The sequence below is a fragment of the Puntigrus tetrazona genome, chromosome 4 (assembly GCF_018831695.1).
Source record: "Puntigrus tetrazona isolate hp1 chromosome 4, ASM1883169v1, whole genome shotgun sequence".
In the NCBI taxonomy this organism is placed as follows: domain Eukaryota; kingdom Metazoa; phylum Chordata; class Actinopteri; order Cypriniformes; family Cyprinidae; genus Puntigrus; species Puntigrus tetrazona.
In genome coordinates this window covers 20,759,924-20,785,176 of record NC_056702.1, presented here as the reverse complement: position 1 = coordinate 20,785,176, position 25,253 = coordinate 20,759,924, and the positions used below count along the sequence as shown (strand labels likewise).

The following is a 25,253-nucleotide window of genomic DNA, read 5'->3' as shown; positions in this document are numbered from 1 at the left end:
CCACAGCCCCACAATGCTGCCTGGATTAATTGAAGCGGTGGGCAGAGCTGTCGGGACTCAGACTGTGGTTGTGAACCGCACTTTGGATAACATCATGGGGAAGCTCGAGGCTGTCGGGACTCAGACTGTGGTTGTGAACCGCACTTTGGATAACATCGGGGAAGCTCGAGGCTCTGTTTCGGAAAATGGACCAGGATGGACAATAGAGTAGTTCGGGTAAATTGTCTATGACTACTCGCACCAAGCCTAAACAAATTCCATTCTTATCTGGTTTTGACTCCCTGTACCATGCACTGGCCTCGGCCAAGGCCACTGCTGGAAAAACAACTCCCCCGGCAGATCACGGCAGTGAAGACGCTCGCACTCCTCACCCCCACCTTTCCGCCTGCCTGGCAGACGGGTCTGGATCAAGGGCTGCATCGACGGCTGCCAGAGAAGGATGACTGCTCGCCAGTGGAGGATCCCAATACCCCAGATTTTTACCTCGTCTTACATGTTGTCAAAAGTGTCTAAACTATGTGCTTCTATTGCTGAGGTGTTTTTTTTTCCCGTTACCACACTGTGGTCCCTTAGGAGCACAGTCTGGGTTTGGCTTATTGTTTTTTCTCGCCTCACCTCTCCTCATGTAATGCTGTACTTCTTTATTTCTGTCATCCCGTCATGTCTACCCCCATCTTGTATCTGTATGTGGATGGGATGATGGCCCAAAAGCATTTCACTACATGTCACTACACGTATGTCTGTGTATGTGACAAATAAAATTTGAATTTGAATTTGAATTTTGAATTTGATGAGGTGTGTATTAGAGCTAAAGCACCACCACTGCTTTCAGAAGCACCATCAATGATTTAAATTTGGCATTTGTCTATCATTTCTGTGTTCTGGCATCTGAGGGTTTTGACTCAGGAACACACTGCTGGGATGTGGAGGTTAAAGAGAGCCCGGTCTGGAGACTTGGAGTAACTACAGAATTCAACCAGAGGAAGGGACACGATTACTATGACACCGGTGTCTGGTTTGCGCAGCACGGACGGACTTTCAGCTCTGGTTTTCCCGTTAATCGACAGCTTGATCGTGTGAGAGTGTATCTGGACTATGACGAAGGAACAGTGTCATTCTCTGATCCTGTAACTAACACACATCTACACACATTCACAACCACCTTCGCTCACACACTCTTCCCATTCATCAGTTGTTCTTCCTTTCTGAGGATCTTACCAATCAATAGTCAGTAAAAGTTACTTTTGTAGATCTGGATCTATCCAACACTAAAACTAAATAAGCCTGCTTGGTAGGCAAATCTTGCATATTAATAGACAAATTTAGTAATGTATTAAATGGTTATTAATCATGTACCCTTATATCCTTCCAAACAATATCAACAATTAAAAATAACATCAGAGGAATGTTCTACAAACCAAAAAAATAACATTTGGTTTCCATTAAGAGAAAACGTTACTTGCTAGAGTTTAGAGCTAGAGTAAACTAAACTTTACTAGGGTTTTTTCTTTTAAATGCCCAATTAATTCTATTTCCCTCCACTGACATTGAATGAGATTTCTGTCTAATGACATTAACCATTGATATCCAGTATCATATACTCCGTAAAAAAAACCCAAACAGATTTTGCAAGGACAAAATCAGTGCAAGAACACAAAAGACAACAATAAACATGAAGTGCAAAGAATGCTTATGGAAGAGAAAGTCTATTCAGGTGTGATTGTTGAGGAGTGTGATGGCTTGTGGGAAGAAACTGTTAAGCAATCTGGTTGTGAGGGCCTGAATGCTCCGATACCTCTTTCCAGATGGCAGGAGGGTGAACAGTGTGTGTGGGGTCATGTGCTATCTTGTGGGCCTTGCAGGAGCAGTGTATCATGTAAATGTCCGTGATAGAGGGCAGAGAGATGCCAATGATCTTTTCAGCTGTCCTCACTATACTCTGGAGGGTCTTGCGATCCGATACGGTGCAATTCCCAAACCAGGCAGTGATGCAGCTGCACAGGACGCTCTCAATGGTCCCCCTATAGAACATAGTCAGGATGGATGGAGGGAGGTGAGCTCTCCTCAGCCTCCTCAAGAAGTAGAGGCGCTGCTGGGCTTTCTTGGTGATGGAACTGGTGTTGAGTGACCAGGTGAAGTTTTCCGCCAGATGAACACCAAGGAATTTGGTGCTCCTGATGGTCTCCACCTTGGACCCGTCGATGGACAGCGGAGAATGGTCACTCTTTGCTCGCTTGAAGTCAACAATCATCTCCTTGGTCTTGTCGACATGCAGAGATAGATTGTTGACTCTACACCAAGTTGTGAGCTGCTGCACTTCATCTCTGTTTGTCATATGACTCACGTGAAAAAGATCTTTTCCAGTTAAATAAAGGTTGAATAAAAGTAAATTATGTAGATGAATTAAGATTTATATTGCATTATAATTACATCATTTAATTACAAAATAATAAAATAAAATAAATAAATGTAATTGTAATCAGTTTTTGAGAAAACTGTTAGAATGTTAACCATTTCAAACTAATGCCTACATACAGATTTTTGATATTTTGCCAGAATCAGAATGAAAGTGGATTATTTAATATCTAAATGTGCTGTCACATGTCTCCCTGTCTCAGCTCCTGGTATGTTTCCTCTTACTGTAACCGAAAGCATGTTATGCTGTTTATGCAACCTCTAAGAAGATGGAATGAAACAAGTTTTAACTTGTTTTACAAAAGTGGAATACATTTCAGATCTTCCTGTTCCTGATTCAGACGAGAAAACACAAGTGAGTGTTCTTTGTGTTCTTTTTAATGTGTAATAATGTGTCACTTTGTGCTTTCGAGACTTTAATGCTTTCGAGACTTTGTGCTTTTGAGACATTAATGCTTAGATAAAGATGGTTTTATCTTATTCACATAATATAGCCATGGATCATGTTGAATCAAAAGTGCAAAATGTGTTGATTATTCTATTAATAAAAAACACACACTAAAACAACTATCATTGCAGTTTATGTTAGCAAACAGCTTAAGAATATTATGATTTTACATTTAAACGATCAATATGTGATATGTATTTTAAATATTTATTCAATTTGGTTTTATTGAAAGACCTCAAAATCACCTACAGCAGGGCTCCTCAAATCACTAAGATTTGTACATTTTTTAAGTGGAGTCTCTTCTGTTAATGAAGGCTGTATATATGTAGTTTTACCCATAGTTTTACTGTATTTACTATGTTTCTGGACCTAGAGCATTTCAGTTGTGTTGCTGTCTGTGGAAGGTTAGATATCATTCTGATTTCATTAAAAATATCTTAATTTGTGTTCCAAAGATGAACAAAGGTTTTACGGGTTTGGAATGACATGGTGGTGAGTAAGTAATGACAGAATTTCGATTTTTTACGGGAGAGTTTGGGTTTTAGCCCTAACGTTTTAGTGTTTGGTCACAAAGTGAGAGGTCCACTGACACTTCTATTGAATGATGCTATTGAAGATGAAATGCCAGTGAATGTCTTGGATTATGTAAGTAGATTCCGATGTCGATTGTATTTGGCAGGAAAACTAGCCTGAGAAAACTTGAGTAAAGCCCAAATGAAAATGAAGACCTGGCTTAATCATAGTTCTGAGTGCCGCAAATTTATTTTTTTACGTTTTCTCGGATAGTCCTATGTGCACTGATTTAATATATCATGATATGGATGTTGGCGATTCTTTGCCAATACGACAGTGATTTTATCGTGTTTCTTCTGAAAAGCAGGATATTTTGGAAGCTGAGGTTAAATACTGTTAAATACTGACCTTGCGCAGCTGTCTTATTCAAGTTGGGCAAAAGCGGGACAAGACATATAGGTTTTGTAATGATTACAGAAAATTAATTAACCTTACCAAGCCCGACTTGTTTCTGCTTCCATGGGTGGAAGATTGTGTTGATTCTGTGGGGTTGGCTAAGTTTGAGCTTGTGAAGGGGTATTATCAAGTTCCTTTAACTGCCCGAGAACAAGAACTTTCTGCTTTTATTATTCCGTCTGGGCTAAACTCATGTAATGTAATGAGTTTCGGTTTTACGAAATGCACCACCTACCTTCCAGCACCTGCTGAATCAAGTGGTCTAAGGGCTGGAAGGATGTGCCATGTATTTAGATGATGTCGTAGTGCATAGTCAAACATGGGATGAACATCTTTCTTGTTTGCTTACATTATTTGTTCATCTCACTGAAGCCAAGGAAGGGGTTGCAGGAGCTGTGTTATTACAAAAAGACAATAATGGAAACTAACGCCCTGTTAGTTTCTTTTCCAAAAAGTTAAGTTCGTATCAACTCAATTATTCTACAATTGAGAAAGAAACGCTGGCATTGAGGTTGTCCTTGCAGCACTTCGATGTGTATGTAGGAGATGGTTCTATGCCTGTAGCTGCGTTTTGAGATCACAGTCTGCTTACTGGGCTCATTGGGCTCTTTTACTACAGCCATACACTTTAGGCATTAACCATATTCGAGGGCAGGATAATGTTATAGCAGATGCATTGTCTCGTTCTCCTTTTGGTGAGTAAAATGGAATTGCTATGTAACTTGCCCTGTTTTTAGTATTTTCAAGGCGCCTGAAGATACAGAATAATAAAGGGCGGTAAGGGACATTTGTATGGCAGCCCACTGATCTCGACTGCTGGAGTAAATTTATTATTATTATTACTGTTGTTGTTATTGTTATTATTGTTGGTTTTGCAGAGTTACCTTTTTGGGACCTCAGTTTTAAAAGGGGGGGTTTTATGGTCAGAGTGTTTTTATATTTGTCCACTTGGTAGCGTTCTGGGTTTTCTCTTTCTTCAATGTGGGAGCCTTGTACAGGTGTGGACCTTAACCATTGATTGGCATTTAGGGTTTAAAGGTTCAGAGAGCAGAAGAGGGTTCTGGGCTTTGGCCATTCGTCTCCTTCTCCAGTCCTGGATTGTTTTCTTTTCTTAATTTACACTTGTTTCTTTTGTATTACTTTGAGATCTTGATTAAGTGTTTATTTGTTGCATTTAATTTTGAGTGTGGCCTCTCCTTTTGTTAATGTTACTTCACCCGGAGCCAGGTGGTTGTTACTGGTTCTATTTGCATTCTGAGCAGTTTTAAAACAGTGAGCTTTAAGATTTGAGATTTTAAGCTTTAAGATTTTAAAAAATGGCAAAAGTAACACAGCTCACAAAACAAACAACACATAATGTAATTAAGGTGCCACAGAATAAGAATATGCAAATAACTCCATTTTGAGAAAAATGTCAGATACCCCTTATAATTCCAAGGTGACAATGTATCATAAATACTACCCATCTTACCATTAGCCTTTTGAAAAATCTCTTAAGCACACAATTTTTTTTCATCATCTGATTATTTGCACCCAAATTGAAATATTGACAGACAGTTTAGTGTAATGCCTTCATCATATAACTGCTGTGTTCTGCTTTTGTAGTACTATTTCAGTAAAATACAAAGCTTTTATTCTTGTTTTGCATAAATGAGTGAGTGACGGAAGATGTCGGAGCAGGATGTGGAGACAATGGATGAGAGTCAAAACAGAAACACATTTTACAGCTGCTGCTGCTGCTGTTACCAAGGACTGAAGTTGAGAACAACTGGTTGAGACACTTTTTTTAGTTCTACAGAACAATATCTCACTGAATAATTATTTAATTAAAACATTCTTTATTTTAAACTATTTTAACATTATTACCTTTTTCTTCACAGATGAAAATAAATGCTTAGAGGCAGCAGAAAAACAAGGTAAACCAACTTTAGTGCAACAATAAGACAGTGCCTGTGTCATGAGTCTATGTGTGCAACTTTAACAAACATGAGCTGAACATAAAGAGAAGTAAAGACACAACTGATCCTGTTAAACTAAACCAGTGGTTCCCTTTCAGTCAGTCACTATGACATTATACCAGCCCCCACAGACTCCTGATCCCTCCCAGCATTGCTCTGTAGAGAGCTCCCATGGCGGACCTAGCGTCTCTTTTGGGGCTCCAAACAAGGATGAGATATACATTGCTGCATCAGAGGAGGGACTTTAGTCTTCTTCAGCCAACGAGGACACTGAGCAGCTCTCCACCATGGCGGCTGCATAGAAAGAATCAGAAGATGAGTTGATGGCCATGCTCCTTTGGGCAGCCAAGAGCATCGGGCTGGAGGTGAATTCACCACCATCCCCCGAGCACTCACGGCTGGATGATTGGTATCTAGGGTCCAGATGTGACTCCCAGCCACACTCTGCCCCGGTGCCTTTTCTTTCTTCCTCGCTACCCTTAATGGTGGGGCACGTTGATGAGCGTGCAAAACACCACCACCTTAAAGGTGGTTCTATAAGCAACAAAAGTTGCGGCACAGCCCCTCGGTCAGGTGATGTCCACCATGGTGGTCCAGGAGTGCCAACTCTGGTTGAACCTGGCACAGATGAGTGACGCTGACAAAGTTCTCTTTCTCAATTCCAAATGATCAGGTTCCAGGCTTTTGTTGAAACACAGAAGGATGTAATCCCTCAGCAGGGCGTCCAGCCAGCTACCGGAGAGGGGCACAGCCCGTTACCTAAAAATTAGGGAGATTGTTCTTTAGGGGACACCAATATCTATGTCGTTAGCCTCAGGGTACCCACCCTTTCACAAAAAGAGCAAGTTTCCATGTTTCTGGGCCTCTTACACTGAGTGCACCTTGTGAGTGACATTCTGGTTCAACTTCGCCTCCATGAGACAGTGGGAGCCAGGTGAGGCCTGCCTCTACTTTGGGATGCTTTGCTTTCCGGGTTGAGCCACCTCTCTCTCCCCGGCTGCCCCACCGTGGGTACCCAGGCCATCTCACTGGTTGATCTGGATGGTTCGACTCGGTTATGCGATTCAGTTCGCCTGGTTCACAGGCATCCTTTTCACTTCTGTCCTCTTGGTGAAGGATGCCTCTGTACTGCATGCAAAGATTTCAGTCTTATTGGCAAAGGATCAAATAGAGCCTGTCCCTCCATCCGAGATGAAATCTGGATTTTACAGTCCTTATTTCATTGTACCCATGAAGAATGGTGGGTTACAATAAATCCTAGATCTGCAAGTCTTGAATTGGCCACTTCATTGGCTGCCATTTAAGATGCTGATGCAGAAATGCACCCTGTCATGTGTTCGGCACCAGTATTGGTTTGCCGCCATCGGCCTGAAGGACGTGTACTTCCGCCTCTCGAATCTACCTCGACACAAGCCGTATCTTCAGTTTGCTTTGGGCTGTCCTTGTCTGCCCGTGTCTTTACTAAAGTTGTGGAGGGTGCTCTGACCCCACTTTGAGGGTAGGGCACCCGCATCCTCAACTATCTCAACAACTGGCTTATATTAGCTCACTCACGAGATCTGTTTTGTGAGTGCAGGGATACAGTGCCTAGTAACTGATTAGCTTCTCACCCTTGTTACCTTGTTATCCCATCTACTTTGTCCCATCTACTTAGCTCTGTCTGCTAGTCCTTTTTTAGAAACTTGTCAATATTTAGTGCAGAACCATGCAACATTCAGTTATGTTTTTACATGACTCCCTGCAGTACATTATTCAAATTCACCCCATTTAGCAGTTGTTATTCTGTCAAATTGATATTTTGTGTTCAATTCTGAAATCCATCTAATAATCTTTCTCTTTCATTACACTAAGCTCCAGTCCAGATAAGAAATGCCCCGACTACAGTCAGTGTTGATATTAATGCTGAAACAGGTGCAAAAGTAAAGGCTGCTTTACTGACCGCAAACACCTTCACAGGACCAGTAAACATTTATGGCTCAAATGCTGAAGGAAACGGTACATTTACTTCACTATGACTAGACACACTACTAGTTCTATTAACATCTGAGTAATGTTACATTTCAGAATTTGAATATGACTCACATGATTTAACAACATTTTAGTGTCAATACCTCAGTACATTTATTTGTATTTTCTAATGATCTCATTATTTATGCATCTTTTCTTTCTCTACCAGATCAACAGAAATCTTCAGAGATGGAATACAGAGAAAAACAAGGTATGTCATGGCTGTATGTTAACTTTTTTGCACATAGCACTGGTGCTACAGAGGTTGGAAATTTTGTAGCACAGGCCAAACAGTTGTAGCACAAGTTAGGGGTGGGTGATATGGCAAACATATGATATTAATCACGATTCTTTATCATGTTAGTTTTGCTATTTTGCAAGTTTCCTAAACATTACAGCCAAACTAATTCTTTCAAGGTAACAAAAGACTGTAACAATCACGATTCTTTATCATGTTAGTTTTGCTATTTTGCAAGTTTCCTAAACATTACAGCCAAACTAATTCTTTCAAGGTAACAAAATATAAAATGGCAGACATTTGGGCCAAACTGGAAAAAAAAGCATTTAAGAAAAATTTAATGAATAAAAATGAGATAAAACAATATGTGTACATCTGTTATACAAATGTTATCCAGTGAGCTCAATGAGAGGTAATCTGTGAACATGAACAATATTGCAAATGAGAGGCAAACACAGTCTAAAATCAGCGATAAATGCAAACAGTACCTCTGCACTGAATAGGGGTTTCAACTTTTTATTTGTCTAAATGAAGGCAAGGTGAGTGCATTTTGTGCAATGGAACATGGGACATGTAGTGCAGGGCAATATGTAACAGTCTGGTGTGTGAGAGTAATGTAGTAACCTCTGGTGTCTGTTGGACAGAAGGCCACAAACTGGATTCACAGAAGGCCATGAGCGGTGTTGAATTAACACCAAAGATTTAGCTGTTTTTAAATTGTGAAAAAGGATTAAGTGCAGAAAGACTTAATAATGTCTTGTTGCATCTGAAATTTCATAAAGGAAACTCAGGAAAAAAAAGAAGGTGAAAATACTTTTACCTGTGTGAAATTGTTTTGTCTAAAAACAGACCAATACACTTTTTCATTACAGTAAGCTACTTTTGACATGTTTCCTTTTAGAATCCTGATGAATATAATATGTTTGCCTGAACCAGTTAACTTTTTTTCATTATTTGCTTTTTTATATATAATTATAGAAATTTTAAGGCTGGAAAAATTCTTGGAAACTCACAAAAACAAAATGAAACACAAAGCGGAACATATTTTTGAGTGCAAGAAAGAAAATGATGTACATCTCAAGGCTGTTTACACAGAACTGTTCATCACAGAGGGAGATATGAAAGAAGTTAATAAAGAACATGAAATTCAGCAGATTGATGATGCTCTAAAGACCCAGAAAGTACAAGACCAACCCATAAACTGCAATGATATATTTACATTATTAAGGAGAAACAATGTGAAAAAGATTGTGCTCACTAAAGGCATCGCTGGCATTGGAAAAACTGTCTCTGTTCATAAGTTCATCCTGGACTGGGCAGAAGGACACGCCAATCACGATATAGACTGTGTGTTCCTGCTTCCATTCAGAGATATTAACAGCATTAAAGACAGAAAGGTCAATCTTCACGAATTCCTTCAGGTATTTTATAAAGAACTGAAGGACCTGGAGAAATCAAAGTTGTATACAGAATTTAAACTTGCGTTTATATTTGATGGACTTGATGAGAGCCGACTGCCTTTGAATTTTGAAAGTGATACATTGGACAGTCTTGAAGAAAGAGTATCTGTAGATGTCCTGTTTACAAATCTAGTAAAAGGGAGTCTGCTTCCATCAGCTCTTGTCTGGGTGACATCACGACCTGCTGCGGCCAATCAGATCCATCCTCAGTATGTAGGTTTGTTCACAGAGGTGCGAGGATTCACTGACCAGCAGAAGGAGGAGTACTTCTGAAAGAAAATCTCAGATGAGACTGAGGTTTCCAGAATCATTTCACATATTAAAATGTCTCGGAGCCTCTATATCATGTGCCATATTCCTGTGTTCTGCTGGATCACAGTCACAGTACTGAAGAATATTCTCCTCAAGGACAAAGCCGAGAGCATCAGCACAACACTCACTGAAATGTACATTCACTTCTTGTTGATGCAAATAAACATGAAGAGTCAGAAATATGATAAAAAAGCAGAAAGAGAACGCACAAAGCTCTTGGATTTAAATGGTGAAATGATTTTAAAGTTAGCCAAGCTAGCATTTGAACAGTTGAAGAAGGAAAACATTGTGTTCTATGAGGAAGATCTGGAAGAATGTGGAATTGATGTTAGTGAAGGGTCAGCAGAGTTCACGGGAATGATTGCTGAGATCTTTAAAATGGAAGATGGACTTCATGAGACAAAGGTTTTCTGCTTTGTCCATCTGAGTGTTCAAGAGTTTTCTTGCTGCACTGCATGTGTTCATCTGCTACCTCAACAAGAACATGCAGGACCTTTGTTTTTCTTTAAGAAACCTGAAACAAATGTCACATTGCAGAAGCTATTACAGATGGCTGTTGACAAAGCGATGCAGAGTAAGAGAGGACATCTGGACTTGTTCCTGAGGTTTTTGATGGGCATTTCACTGAAATCTAGTCAATATCTTCTCAAAGGCCTGCTCACACACACTGAAGACACCACAGAAAGCAACAGAGAAACAGTTAAATACATTAAACAAGTACAAAACAGAAATATCACAGATGAAACTTTAGTCAACCTATTTTACTGCTTACTTGAGCTCAAGGACAATTCATTATATGAAGAAATCCAGAGTTACCTCAGTTCAGATGAACATCCAGAAAGAGATCTCTCATCTTCAATGTGCACAGTGCTGACCTACATACTGTTGACTTCAGAGAAGGTGCTGGATGAGTTCAATCCAAAGATATTCACATCATCTTTTAACTACAAAAGACTCATTCCAGCTGTGAGATGCTGCAGAAAAGCCATGTGAGTAGTTTCACTGACTGTTGTTCATTTAAAAATTAAATGTCAAAATAAATGTGCAGTATTTTCTTATGTGATATCAAATTGTACAATAGATTGTTGCAGGAACAAAACTGAACATCAAAAACTAATCTACCTAAACATTCTGTTTGGGCAGATTTGACGGCTGTGGTTTTGATGAAACATGCTGTGAAACTCTGTCTTCTGCTCTACAATCATCAAACCATCTGACAGAACTGAACCTGAGCAGCAATCACCTGCAGGATTCAGGAGTGAAGCTGCTTTCTGATGGACTGAAGAGTTCACACTGTCGACTGAACATACTGAGGTTTGGACATTCAAATTTACTGAACTGCTATTTTCAAATATGTGAATACATAGGTGTTGTATAACTATAGCTAGCAGAGAATTCCAGTCGTCTGTAGATGAGAAAACCACCAGGGTATAAATTCAGGAATTATGTTTTTTTTAGTGAATTGGGACAGAATCACTGTTTTACAGCTAATGACAATTCACTGAATGAACTCTGCAACGGATATTCAAATCCAAAATATAGTAAAAACACTAAACGGCAGCAATTGCCTATACCTGAACAACTCTTGCATTGAGTTCCTCATTGAGGTTAAAATTTATATTGAATGCACTAGGACAGCTAAAGTCTGGAGGTACTTGTGATGCTTGTTTAGGGTAATGCTTATGTTACCATCATTGCAGAAAGGGTTTTCCCAAGGTTGCTGATTGGCTGGAAGTTCAGTTTTCATTTGTAGTGAAGTCTTGGGAGCTGGCTGGAGTTGCAGAGTTTTGGGCTGGTTGAAGTTTTAGACAGGCACAGACTCAAGGTCAGACATCAGATGTGGCATTGCAGCAAAACTTAACTCAGAACACAAAACTTAGCTCAGGGTTGCTATGTTTCTCCTTACACTACATCATTTGTATTGTATTGTAACCACATAGTTGACTTTTTACGATCAAATTATTGTCATTAAAACTCTTTGACTAGAGTGTGTAATTGTGATTACATTCACTGGGTGGCAATGCTGTAAAAATACAGTTGCCCATTCAGTGTAAAATTACGGGGGAAGTAAACAAAATGAATGGTCCAAGTCATAGCACATCACACATGGGTACAATAATTAAAGGACTTATGAGCACCTACTCATCAATTTGCATGACATATATATATATATATATATATATATATATATATATATATATATATATATATATATATATATATATAACCCACACATTTAACTATTATGTGTTATTCAAAATACTATGGAATGGTTAATGTAATAATGTATTATCCATGTTGGGTATGCATGAAATTTTATCTCTTTGCTTGAGACATTTCTTCCAATCAATTCTTAGTCAAATGTATTATATTCATTAGAAATCATGGAAATCATGTCAAAATGTATACTCTTGCAAGAGCAGGAAAGTTTGGACCATGTGACTGACAAGATAAGATTGACATTATGCTCTTAGTCAGTGTTTAAGTCACGCTCTCAGCCATGATTTTAACATCTGGTTCTCACTATACTTTTAGTATGCTCTAGCCTACGTTCTTTTGTAATCTGTGTGCTCCAGCCTACACGTCTGCTACTATGTAGGCAGAAGAAAATCCATCTAGTCTCAGTACTTTTATTTCTTTACTTCAGTTTCTTTTCTTTCCGTGAAAGTTCATGTAAGTTAAGTTTACCCGCCATCCCTAAGTCTAACACATCGTCAAACTTCAACCAGGCAAAGTTCTTTCAACAGCCGCACCAAGACTTCAACATCCACTGAACTTCCACCCAATCAGCAAACTTGGGAAACCCCTTTCTGCAATGAAGACAACAAGAGAACACAAAGGCAACTCAAGTACAAACCTCCAGATTCAGGCTAAACTGGTGAATTTAATATAAATCTTAACCACACTGAGGAACTCAATGCGAGGGTTAATCAAGTGATTGACAAAAGTTGGACACTTCAACATTTTCAGTTTACTTTCTTCGTTCACCAGTGAAATTCACAAATTCATGTTATGGGAGGGGCCTCTGACTGTCTTTATTTCCTAATATGCTTTTATAATGTTTGTTGTTCAATAAAACTGATATTTGTTTAGTTATGCTTGTCTTTTTTGTTAATTTGGGTAAAGATAATTTGATTATGTGCCCATATTGTCTTAACCTTCAGAATATTACCGGGATTGTTCAATCTCCTCACTCACTTTTTTTGTTCCAAGCAAGAAGTTTTTTATTCCCGTTTCTCTGGGTATCCACACAGCAACAATGATTTTGTCCTCCATTGCTGTTTTGGATTTATGCCTCTGCTTGCTACGTGGTAACAAAGTCACTACTAGAGCAAGCTCCTGATTGGAGAATATTTGCACTGCATTAACCAAAGATTTTTCAACTCTTTCAAATCACATGTGAAATGGCCAAAATGCTTAATACACATAAATCATGCCACAGGATGTTTAATCGTGTCTTTGCATTGACTGTAAATAACTCACGCTTTGCCTTTTTTTCACTCCATCAGTAAAATCCTTTGCTACGAGGTTCATAGTGCTATTTGTTCTTGCATCACTTCAGTAGGACAGATTCGTTGTGTTGATAATTTGACAACTCAAGAACTGGATAAGTTTGATTCATGACCCAGTTTTGAATGTAAACCTTAGTAGTTGAAACTTTTTTATAGTTCATTAGTGTCACAATTTTGAAATGATTTAGTGCTTTGCTGTATACTTATTATCAAGTTTTATACTTTTACTATAAATTAAATTTAAATTTACTCTTTGTTTTGTTCTCTTCACAGGTTGTGTGGGTGTTATCTCACTGCTCAATCCTGTAAAAGTTTATCTTTAGCTTTACAGTCCTCAAACTCTATGCTGAAAGAGCTGGACCTGAGTAACAATGACCTGCAAGATTCGGGAGTGAAGCTTCTTTCCGATGGACTGAAGAATCCAAACTGTCAACTGGAGATATTGAGGTTTGAGTTTCAAATACTTGGCGATTTTTTGTTTTGATCCATGTCAGTTACTAAAAAAGGATTTATTCTCTAACAAATTCATGTGTTTTTCTTCAGATTGTCTATATGTAATCTCACTGCTCCGTCTTGTGAGAGTTTATTGTCATTTTTACAATCCTCAACCTCTGTGCTGAAAGAGCTGGACCTAAGTAACAATGACCTGCAGGATTCAGGAGTGAAGCTTCTTTCCAAAGGACTCAAGAGTCCAAACTGTCAGTTAGACATGCTGAGGTAAATGATTTTCAACAAAATGCTATGATAAATGAATTTATTTCTAAGCAAAGTCATTTAAAAAAAAAAAAGCTTTTGAACAATCCAATACTGTTATTTAGCAGCTTTGTGCAAGACACCTTTGGCATCTTAGTTATAGTATAAACTTAACATGGTTGTGTCAAAAGGTGTTACATGCTGTCACACATGTGGACTCCTTTGTTCTTGTTTTTGTCTTGTGCCATGAGTTCGGTGTGACCTAATTTCTGTTAATTATCTTAGTGTGTTCACCTGTGTCTTGTTAATTTAGCCAATTGCTGTGTGTATTTAAGTTCCAGTTTCCTTCTGTTTAATCGTTGGTTCTCGTCTTTGAATGCGTGTAGTTTTGTGTCCTGTCTGCCAGCCTGTAACTGTAGGGTTTATTTTGTTCCTAAAAGATTAAAATTGTTTAAGTTAATTTTTTTCTCATTGAGTGCTCTCTCTCGCAAACACAACATTCTGTAGACTACAGAAATACACTATGTATTTTCTAAAGATCAGGTATGACGACCTTTTATATTTGTTTTTTGTTTTGTCTTTGTTTTGATTCTATACTGCTGATCAGTTGTGCATATGTTTATGAATTAAACCAATTTGGAACATATTCTTGCCTGGCAAAATTAACTGTTAATCTTAGTTAACTTGTAATATTGTTTGAAAAAATTTTTCTAGTAGGTCAGGGACTTCTTACCACATTGTTTGCATGCTAGGGTGACTCGGCTCTTTTTGAGTCTATTGAGGAAATGGCTGCATTAAGGTAAGCGATCTACGGGGTAGCCACTGACTAGACCTGGACTAGCCCAGATGTGTCATGAGTCTGTTCTGGCCAAACCAAATTTAATCACAACTAGAGGGATCGGCAGTTACATTTAAGTATAATATAGCTAAAGTCATGAAAGATTGGAGTCCGATAAAATTTTGTGAAGTGTCAGAGTTAAAATTGGAAAAGCAAAAGATTTTTCAAAAGTGCAAGAAAAGACCATACGCTCATTAAACCTTTGACCAGGGCCTCTAGATTTCGTTCTTCAGGAAAGGGGGGACCCTTACAGACTGCTTATTTGGTATTAATTACCCGACTGCCTTAAAGTTTCTGATAGCGGCACATGGATTCAATGTCGGCTTCTGCCTCATTGTTACAGAATACTTTGCCTCCCACGAATCCAGCTGATGTTTCTGACCTGCAAGTAGCGTTCTCTTATCAGAGCGAACTCCTGAGAATTTATCAAGAGCAACTCCTCAAGCTGCAATCCGTAAATGAACAGCTCACGCATTTCATCCTATCACTCCTTCCACCCTCACCCAAGACGATAAGCTTTGCTCTTCCAGACAAATTTGATGGTACTGCTGAACAGTGCAAGGGTTTATTCACCAAGTTAAATTGTATCTTGATTTTCAAGAAAGCAAGTTTGAGTCTGAATAGAGGAAATGTGCTGTTTTGATGACTTTGTTAAATGGCAAAGCAATTGATTGGGCTGTAGCCATTTGGGATTCTGACTCGAGAGTATGGTATTCAGTGGACTACTTCATGCAACCGCTCTGTGAGGTTATTTGAATACCCAGCAGGTGGAAAGGATATTTCGACAACTCCTGAACCTCACTCAAGGTAATCAACCAGCAGCGGAATATGCTATTGAATTTAGACTGCTGGCAGCACAAAGTGGATGGAATGATGTTGCTTTAAAAGCCTTGTTTTACCGACGTCTAAACCCTTATCTGCAAACAGAGCTGGGCTGTAAGGGAGACAAGCTGTCTTTCTTGGACTTTGCCGCTAACCATTAAACTAGATAATCTGATGAGCACCCCAGCACTCAAGAAAAATTCTTATAAAACCCCCAAATCAGTCTCCATCTACATGCTTCAAGATAACAAACCCATGCAGCTTGTTGTTGTTTCACGGCTTCCTGAAGGGGAAAGGGAGAGGCGGCATCAGAATCTATAATGTTTTTACTGTGGTGGAGCTGCACATTGCAGCCTGGTATGCCCGCACAAGTCCACTTCTTACCTGGTGAATACTGAACATTTCTCACTACTTTCTAACCTAACATTAACGTTACCCATCACTGTTATAGCTAATGACATGCCCCTTAATCTCACAGCCATGATAGATTCTGGAGCAGCTTTGAACTTGGTTGACCATAGTCTCATATCAAAATGAAACATTCCTGTACAACCCTGCACCCAGCCAATTAAGATCAAAGCCTTCAATAATACTCTCATTGGTGATGGAATTGCACACCAGACCCAACCCCTCAAGCTTCAAGTTGGCCTCTTTCATCAGAAATCTATCTCCCTATATGTTGTGGATTCACCTAAACATGAGGTAATGTTAGGCTTCCCCTGGCTATCAGTTCATGACCCCAATATTTCCTGGCTGATGGTGAATTAAGGAGCTGGTCAACGTTCTGCCATGCCGATGTCTTCCCAACAAACCAGTATCTTGTCTCATGACCAGTGTGGAGAGCCCTGAGGTTAATCATTCAGTTAAATTCCCCTCCTGTTACCAAGACATTTCTGAAGTGTTCAGTAAAACCAAGGCCATGCAGCTACCCCCACACAGGCCGGGAGACTGCACCATCAACCTTCTGCCCAAGGCCATGCCACCCAAAGGTAAAGTGTACTCCTTGTACAGAATCAAAAGCCAAGCCATGGAGGAGTACATTACTGAAGCGCTGCAGTGGATGTGCGTCCCTTTCAATTTATCACCAATCACAAGAACTTGGAGTAGTAACTTACATCAGCGAATAATGCAGTGATTCACACACGTCTCTCAGTGTAGGGCACCCATGTATATCTTGCACAATCCAATGAATCAAAAACTCCTTCTGGTGGCCAGAAATGAACAACCTGATCATGTCCTATGTGCCAAATCCCTTGCCCAGTGTGACCGGAGAACACAGTTCACTCCCTAGTAACTGCACATCATGCAGTTTACCTCAGGTTAATCAGCTCTAATGGATTGGTCACTAACCACGGAACTAGCAAGATCGATTCCTGCCCTGAGTATGCCCAGAATTCACTCACCCACTCATCGACATGTCTCACCCCCTTGCAACAATCTGTAATGCCTAACCAGCTTTCAGTACTAGCTGTGCTCACTCCCGCTGCTTTTTTATCTGACTATTTCCTGTTTGAGGGCTTTATAACCAAAGGCCCAACATGTGTTCAAACACGAAGTATTGCTAGTTCATCTGCCTTACAGAGCATTCTATTTGTGATTAATTCTTGACCTGCCCTTTTTGTATTGTTTTTCGGGTGAGGACTGACGATTTGATTCAACCCCATTGCCTGCCTTCTACTCATTGTGGAATACTCCTCTACTTGTTGAAAGATTGGATTGCTTATTTGGTATTAACAACCCACCTGCCTTAACGTTTCTGATTGCTGCTTCTGACTTAAATAAACAACTGCACATTGATTTAACCTTGGCTTCTGCCTCTGCCTCATCGTTACAATATATAATATCCAATGATTTAAGAGGAAATTTGTTTCCTCCCGATAATGCTAAATGAGTGTAAATTTTTTTTTTTTTATTTAGTTTTTAATACAAAACATACACCATAAAAAAACAATATAACATGTAAACTGTTGTATGTTTTGTAGGTTGTCTGGCTGTATGGTAACAGAGGAAGGCTGTCATTATGTGTCTTCAGCTCTGACTTCAAACCCCTCACACCTGAGAGAGCTGGATCTGAGCTACAATCACCCAGGAGATTCAGGAGTCAAGCTTCTCTCTGAAAAACTGAATGACCCAGTCTACATCCTGAATAAACTCAAGTATGTGAAATTGAAAGAGGTTTTATTGATTAAACTTTTTGTAGGAAATTATGAAATAGTGCGTACTTCAATCTGCACTGCAGCAGGTCCCCTCTGTCTGTATCGCTGGTGGATGTGTACCCTTGGTTCAGCGCGCTGGAAGCATAGCCCGATAAAACCACACGAGTGAAATCAATCTGGTTTATTCAAACAAATGCTCAAAAACATCAAGTCTGTCTTCAGCTTATATACATAGGGAAAAATAGGAGTGCACCCGAAAAGGAGGAACTTGGTCCCCAAGCCAACATAGAAAAACATGTACATATATGGTACTATTGGTTAAACTTGTTTTAACAGCTTAGCAAAACCAAAAAGAGGGAAAAACAGTGGGAGTGAGAACCTTGTGAAAGCAAGATACATTGTCACCTTGAGGTGGTAGAAGGGCCAGTTGCTATCTAGCCAAAACAGCTCTCCGTACGCACAAGGCGTCTCCGTCACATTTAGGTCAGAGTTCATACACACACACATAGTAGAGAAGGCATAATGTTCCCTCAGTCCCCTCTTTCAGGCTAAAAAAACCTGATGATGTCAAACATTATCAACCAAGCTCACCTGCTCGTTTCCCTGTTGCCCTCTAGTCAACCCATCGATTGTAGCATACACTGTCCATCAGACATCTCAGCAAACATGGGCCGAAAATACATACAGCGAATAATATCAGGATAACTGGAACAAGCATAGAAACAAATGGTGTGCTGTATCTGTGTATATATGCAACCGTAAACAAGCACACATGAACCAGATAATCAAGGTCTTCAGAATGCAACAAAATGTATGTTAACTCCGTAACTGGCCACAAAACAGAAGCAAGTAGTGAAAATCAAACAAAAAATAGCAGGCAATCATGAAATAATTAGCTGCTGCTATATTCAGAAGGACTCATTAATTACAATTCAAACTGTTTTTGCTCAATTTTATTTTCCTATCCCTTATGAACATTTTAAGTGCTTTAAAGTGTTTTTTTTGTGTATGTATATGTGATATATCTCATGATTGTAGCATATTTTAATAATCTTTTATTTTTATTTCCATTTTTAAGCCCTGTGCACAACAAACAGATTTTTGTTCACTGACTGATTGTTTCTGTGCGTTTTTTGACAAAATCAGGACATGAATTTGTATAAAGGCAAAGTTATGACATAGGTATTACAAGGTGGAAGTGGCTTTTCAGGACATTGCCCCATGTCTTTTTAAAATGCTTATAAATCAGTGTTTTTTTGTTTTTTTGTTTTTTTGTTTTTTTTGAAAATCCAAAATGTCAGTACTTTCCTGTAAGGGATAGGTTTAGGTGTAGGACTATAGTAGCTTGCAGAATATAAGAACCATTGTGCTTATGCGTGTGTGTGTGTGTGTGTTATAGTATGGAATATGGAGAAGAATCAAGGATTACACCAGGACCTCAAAAATGTAAGTCTACACACACACAGCTGTAGTGATTTGTTGTTGTGTTCTAAATGTCTCTGTTCTTGTGTTCAGATGCCTGTTTTTTCACACTGGATCCAAACACAGCACACACTCAACTCATTCTGTCTGAGGAGAACAGAAAGTTGACAATTGTGAAAGACAAGCAGTCGTATCCTGATCATCCAGACAGATTTGATTATTATGAGCAGGTGATGTGTCGAGAGAGAGTGTGCGGACGCTGTTACTGGGAGACTGAGTGGAGCGGAAAATATGGTGTGCGTATATCAGTGTCATATAAAAGCATCAGCAGGAAAGGTACGGGTGATGAATGTGCTTTTGGACGTAATGATCAGTCCTGGAGTTTGTACTGCTCTTCTTCCAGTTACTCATTCAAACACAATAACATAGAGATTGATCTCCCTGTGAAGCCCATCAGCAGCTGTTGTAGAATAGGAGTGTATGTGGATGAGAGCGCAGGAACTCTGTCCTTCTTCAGGGTCTCTGACACAATGAGACTCATCCACACAGTCCAGACCACATTCACTCAGACCCTCTATCCTGGGATTGGGGTTTATTTTGCTGGATCATCAGTGAAACTGTGTTGATGAATAAGAATAAATTGACAAGAGATTCTACCCCTAATGCTTTGAGCTGCATGATGAATTAGAAACAGTGAAATATTATCCTTCAGGAAAGTAATACTGCAGCTCAACTTCTGTCACTGAAATAGTGTGTAATAAATCCTCATATAGACAGTAAAATCTGTTTGATCAAAATCAGTGTGTTTGTGTGTCTTACTCTGTTCTTCAGCATATGGGTGTTCATGATGGGTGTTACATTGGTTGCATTCAACCTGTTGCAACCTGTGTTTGATATAGTGGCCCTGCAAAAAATTAAATGGAGTAAAGTTAGGTCTGGTCCACTGGTTAAATGAAGTAAGAAGTCTTAGACAAAATTGTAGGCGGGCAGAAAGAACATGGAAAAGAAGCTTAAAATTGATTAGTGTCGTGAATCGAGCCTCTGTGGCTCTCTCTGATGGCCACTGGACAGAGCCCTCTCCCTGAACTACAGTTCCCATCATGCATTGGCCTCGAGACTGATAACCTGCCCAGGTGCTCCCCATTATCTCCCCTTTGTAAAAACATTCTCCTCTTTACGAAGTCTTATTTGTGCCTCGGCTGATAATTCTGAGTGTTCTAATGCCTCTGTTGACTCCTTGTACTGATCCTTGCCTGGACTCTTTGACCTTAATTATCACTGCCTGCCCTGACCATTGCTTGGTATCGTTTCTGACGATGTCTTTCGGACCCTGTTCATTAACACTCTTCAATTTTCTTCTCAGCAGCTGGAGAACGGGCTTTACATATGTCACAGTCATGTATGAAACTGTGAACTCCAGTTAGGGAATTAGTGCTTCATGCACAGATTCCAAGACATCAACGTCCTTCCATGATGGAACCAGAGGACCGCAAGAGCGATTATAAAGAACATATAGAACTAAAAGCTCTTGCAGGACTTGTGACGTCAGATGTCATGCACTGTTCAGTCGCTGCAGCACCGCTTCATATCCAGCACACCTTAATCCTTGCTCAAAAATAATATATGCTTACCTGTCTATTAAAACGCACACAATGGCAGAGTCTCTGTGCAGTCCGAGGTTTTCGCAAAGCTGTCTCTATCTTGGAACTGCAGATATTTATTCAACTTGTATTTCTATGTCAACATTTTTTGAAGATTTACCATAATTTGCAAAGTCTAATTGTGATCCATGATAACTGAAACGCACAACAAATAATAAATGCCACTTCCGCATTTGTCCGCTTGTGTTGCCGTAGTTTACAATGGTGTAAAAACCAAAGATAAACACGGACCCTGATGAAGATTAAAGGATTTATGGAACAGTTAATGATCAAAATATTTGGAAAAGGAAGTGGAAAAAGAAGGAAACAGACAAGTAGATGACCCATAAGAAAAAGTGACGAGGAGAGACTAGTGATGTCTGATATCTGATGATCATCACATGTCTAATGCATCTAATGCTATAAGCTTAAGCTGGAGTCAACAGAACTGTAACAAGAACCCATACGGCGAAGTAGAGTCCATGTGCAGAGGTTTCTTAGTGAATGAGACAATAGACATAAACAGTGAAACAGTCAAAGGGTCGATACCAGTCAGACAGTCCAAAGAACAAACAGGTTCAAGGATGATCCGAGTTACAGAGTCAGTAGTCAGGCAATGAGTCGTTAAGAAGGTAGCAATCCGAACAGGCAAACAGAATCCAAGAGACGAAGATGAAACAAACAGGCAAAGGTCATACATGTGATAGCAATCAGAACAACAAGATAAACGCTCGGTAAGACAGTGAAACTGGCAATACTTCGCGAATCACATGTGGAGGAATCTCAGTTTAAATAGTCCTTAAACAGGAAGTTACCCATGAAGCGGTAACGGGTTGAGTCGGGCTAGTATTCGGGTGAGGGTTACAAGAACCTAGACTTTCACCCCCTCAGCTGAATTTAACTAGTAGAACTAGATGAGGAGGAAAAATCAGACAATAATGTAGATGACAATAATATTTCTTGCAAGAAAATGACCATTATGCAAAAAAAAAGCCACAAGTAAGAATACACTTTTAATGGTAGATTTTGATGATTTTAATGATTAGGAATTTGAATGTTAAGAGAATAAAAATATTGATTGCCTTTTGCCAATATTACAAAAAAAAACTGATCAGGATTATGTACTAGAGCAGTGGTTCCCAACCTTTTCTTGTTTGAGGCACCCTTGGAAAGCCTTTCAAAAGTTGATATAAGGAAATAGATATTTAAAATCTCTGTAGCTTTTTTATTATTATTTATTTATTTGTTTCATTTCGAGGGTTTGCATGCAACAACACCTTATACCTAGTCCTAGATGATATGAGAACACTGTTTACACCAGTGGTTCCCAACCTTTTCTTGTTTGAGGCACCCTTGGAATTTTCCCCGAAATTTTTGGCGGCAAAAGATCTCACGGCACCCCTTAGATCAGGACTGGTTGGGAACCACTGTACTAGAGTCATGCAATAAATACAATAAATAATCCACAAAATATCGACCAATTTGCAGACTAGCATTTATTCAACACCAGAGTGCCCAAATGTATAAGATTTAGACTTTCATTCTATCTATCATTTCATTCTATACTATCATTTTTATTACTAAATGCGTACATTATAGAAGAAATATTCACTACTTTTCCACGTGCTCAATTCTTTAGGGAGTCTTTTCTCTGTAATTACAAAATAAACACAAACCTTATGTGGCAGGAGGAGCCAAGATTCTTTTTATAGTGCTTGACTAATCGTAGCGCCGTTAACGCACTTCCGTCATTTCCCCGGAACTAAATTGAAGCACGCGAGCTGATGAGGAGCGCATACTGTTTGTTTCTTCTTTTTAGTTTATTGTTTAGTTAAGAGCTGTACTTTACATGTTTTAGAGACGTGATTCAAGTACTGGTCTTGAACCAATTGCTGCCGAGCCACCTGAGGTGGTTCGTAGAAGTACTTAAACGCTGGAGAAGGTACGAAGTATGGCTTAATTTTAGTATCCTAACACGCATCGAGGAAATTGCCCGTAGCGTTAACCCATCTGTTTTTCTCAGTTGTGGTAACCGGACACGCTTACCGAATAGTTTTGTTCCCTGCATTGACATAGACTACTCGTATCAGTGGTTGAAACCCAAATTCCTTCTGTCCGTAAGTAGTTCTTGCATATAATATAGTGGGGTAGAGGGAGTGTGTTTAATAGTGTAACGCTCTGTTTCTTGCTTTTTAGGTTAAGTGAAGGTCCATAAACTGCACTGCAGTCGCCTTTTTGCTTTAACGGTTGCAGTGCTGTCCTGTTTCCAGACTTTTTTTGGTTTAATATTCTTCTTTTTTTTTTTTTTGGTTTTCCATATGTCCTCATCTTTTGAAGTTGAATTGATTTCTTCTGTTTTTCAGTCTTGATCTGTTTATTCGAATTGACTTCCTTTAGCACTCAGTGGAGCTAATTATGTGACATATGGTCAAGTTTTTTTTTTGTTTTTTTTTTCTTTTGTGCTTAATTCTCTTGATTTGGTTGTGTAGATAATCCTATTTCATTCTCAAGTGACAAGTTACTGACCAGCGAGTGGTGTGGTCTGTCCTCCCTAGTTTTGGTAAGCTCCAGCCCGGGGGCCCTTGACTTTTAGAAGTGTCTTGAGTAGATCCAACAACCTTCTAGACTATTTTAAATCAATAAAGTGTTTCATGACCAACTTCTCTGACTCTTAATTGGTGGTACGAATCTGTGTTAGCCTGTTTTAGGTGGTTTATTTAAATTCTTTGGGTGAAATTCCCATAGTGGCGTAGTCGGAGTGCTAGTCCCCTTCCATACTGGGGAAGTTTGATCTTTCCTGCCACCTGATTGCATCACCCCACGCCACACTTAGAAACTTTAACTGAGTGTTGAGTGTTTGGGCTCCAGCATCCAAGGAAAGAGAATAGAAATATTTCCAAAACGCAAAGTTAAAAGTAAATGGAAAAACCTTTTGAAAATGTTTTTATGGTCCTACAACTAAATGTAATATAAATCAATATTAGTGTAATTAAGGTTTTAAACTATTGATAACTACTACAACATTAAGTGTTACTTTGACTTTCAAAATTAGAACATTCTTCAGGTATTTCTAGATGCTGTAGATGTACATTGTTCCACTGCTGAAAAGAGTACTGAAAAGTTTAATCTATTGATTTTTGAACAGGTTTATAAAGAGTTTTGCAACCACTGCTTTTATTTATTATACCATTGCACACCATGAAAATGATAAAACACAGGGACATACTTCTGGGGGTAGCCGTCAATGCTTCATGTGACGTGGACCTTAGTCTCCGTCATACCTGGACATCCAGCAGACTCTGAGGAGCTATCTGAACTATCCATCCTGGAAATATTACATTGGATGTGTTATGTTTCGAGCATTTCACTGTCTGGTTTTAGTATTAAATGCTATAACAGTAACATGTATTTGTCCTTCATCTTCATAATGGAGGAATGACACTTTTGTCTGAAATCAAAGCTACCAAGCCATATCTTTCATTAAAAACTCACATGCCTGCTGAATGATATATTTCAAGTACTCAAATTTCCATGGAAGGTGACATTACTTATATAATCAACTGAGAATTGTGCTACATTCTCAGTACTTTTGGTGGCATACTGCTCCTGGAACGCTAACGCATCAATCCTTGCCTTTGTCCTCTCTGATATTTAGCAAATATAAAATTCTAAAATGATTGCAAAGGTATTTTCTTCCTAAAGTACTAATCTACTTCAAAACTCAAAATTCATCTCAGTTGACATTGTCTACATCATTTCTTTTGGTTACTAAAATGCATGGCTTCACAATCACTTCCATGTGCTCGTTGTGACTTACTTTCTGTCTTCTGTTGATCGTCTCATTTGGTTCAGGTGTGTTTAGTTAATCATGTAATTTACATTTGGCTTTCTAAGTTCCGGTCTGTTTGATATCAGGTTGTCTGGTCTCGTTTCAAGATACGTCTTCAGTTGTGTCTTTAGTATCCCAGATTTACGTGTGTGGTCGTTGTCTACCTTTCTATGTTACAATTATTTCCTTGTTTATTAATGATTAAAGTTGTTAACTAGATATTCTCATTGAGTGCTTCTTCCCAGAACCACACCGTGACAGAAGACCAGATCGTACAAACAGTAAAAAGCGGCGTGTTTCCCCATTTTTTTTGTTTTTGTTAGCCCCTATGTCCAACCCTAATTTCCTCATTCTCTTTCTGGAGCAGAGGGAGCGCTCTCTTGAGGACTACACAGAGGAATTTGTCACCCTCGCCAATGACTCACGTTACCGGGGATGGTCCTTGACACCAGAGCCCCCTCCTGTGATCGTGCAGCCAACGTCGCCTCCAGTGATCACTCTAAAAGATCTTTATCCAGAAGAGGCTAAGAAATT

General features: G+C 39.2%; 2 protein-coding genes across 2 annotated transcripts in view; both read left to right on the top strand.

Moving 5' to 3' along the window:
• The window catches only part of LOC122342952 (NACHT, LRR and PYD domains-containing protein 3-like), a 924,523-nt gene that overhangs the window by 707,725 nt on the left and 191,545 nt on the right, over positions 1-25,253 (top strand). The gene's annotated exons all lie outside the window — the stretch shown is intronic.
• On the top strand, positions 2,672-20,383 carry LOC122342954 (NACHT, LRR and PYD domains-containing protein 3-like). Its single transcript, XM_043237180.1, is given in 14 exon segments — positions 2,672-2,770; positions 5,488-5,603; positions 5,713-5,748; positions 7,642-7,785; positions 7,967-8,008; positions 9,014-10,245; positions 10,247-10,301; positions 10,304-10,796; positions 10,951-11,121; positions 13,593-13,766; positions 13,863-14,036; positions 17,655-17,828; positions 19,228-19,274; positions 19,344-20,383. Coding segments are annotated over 13 exon segments (3,378 nt in total). The 5' UTR covers positions 2,672-2,770; positions 5,488-5,500; the 3' UTR covers positions 19,877-20,383.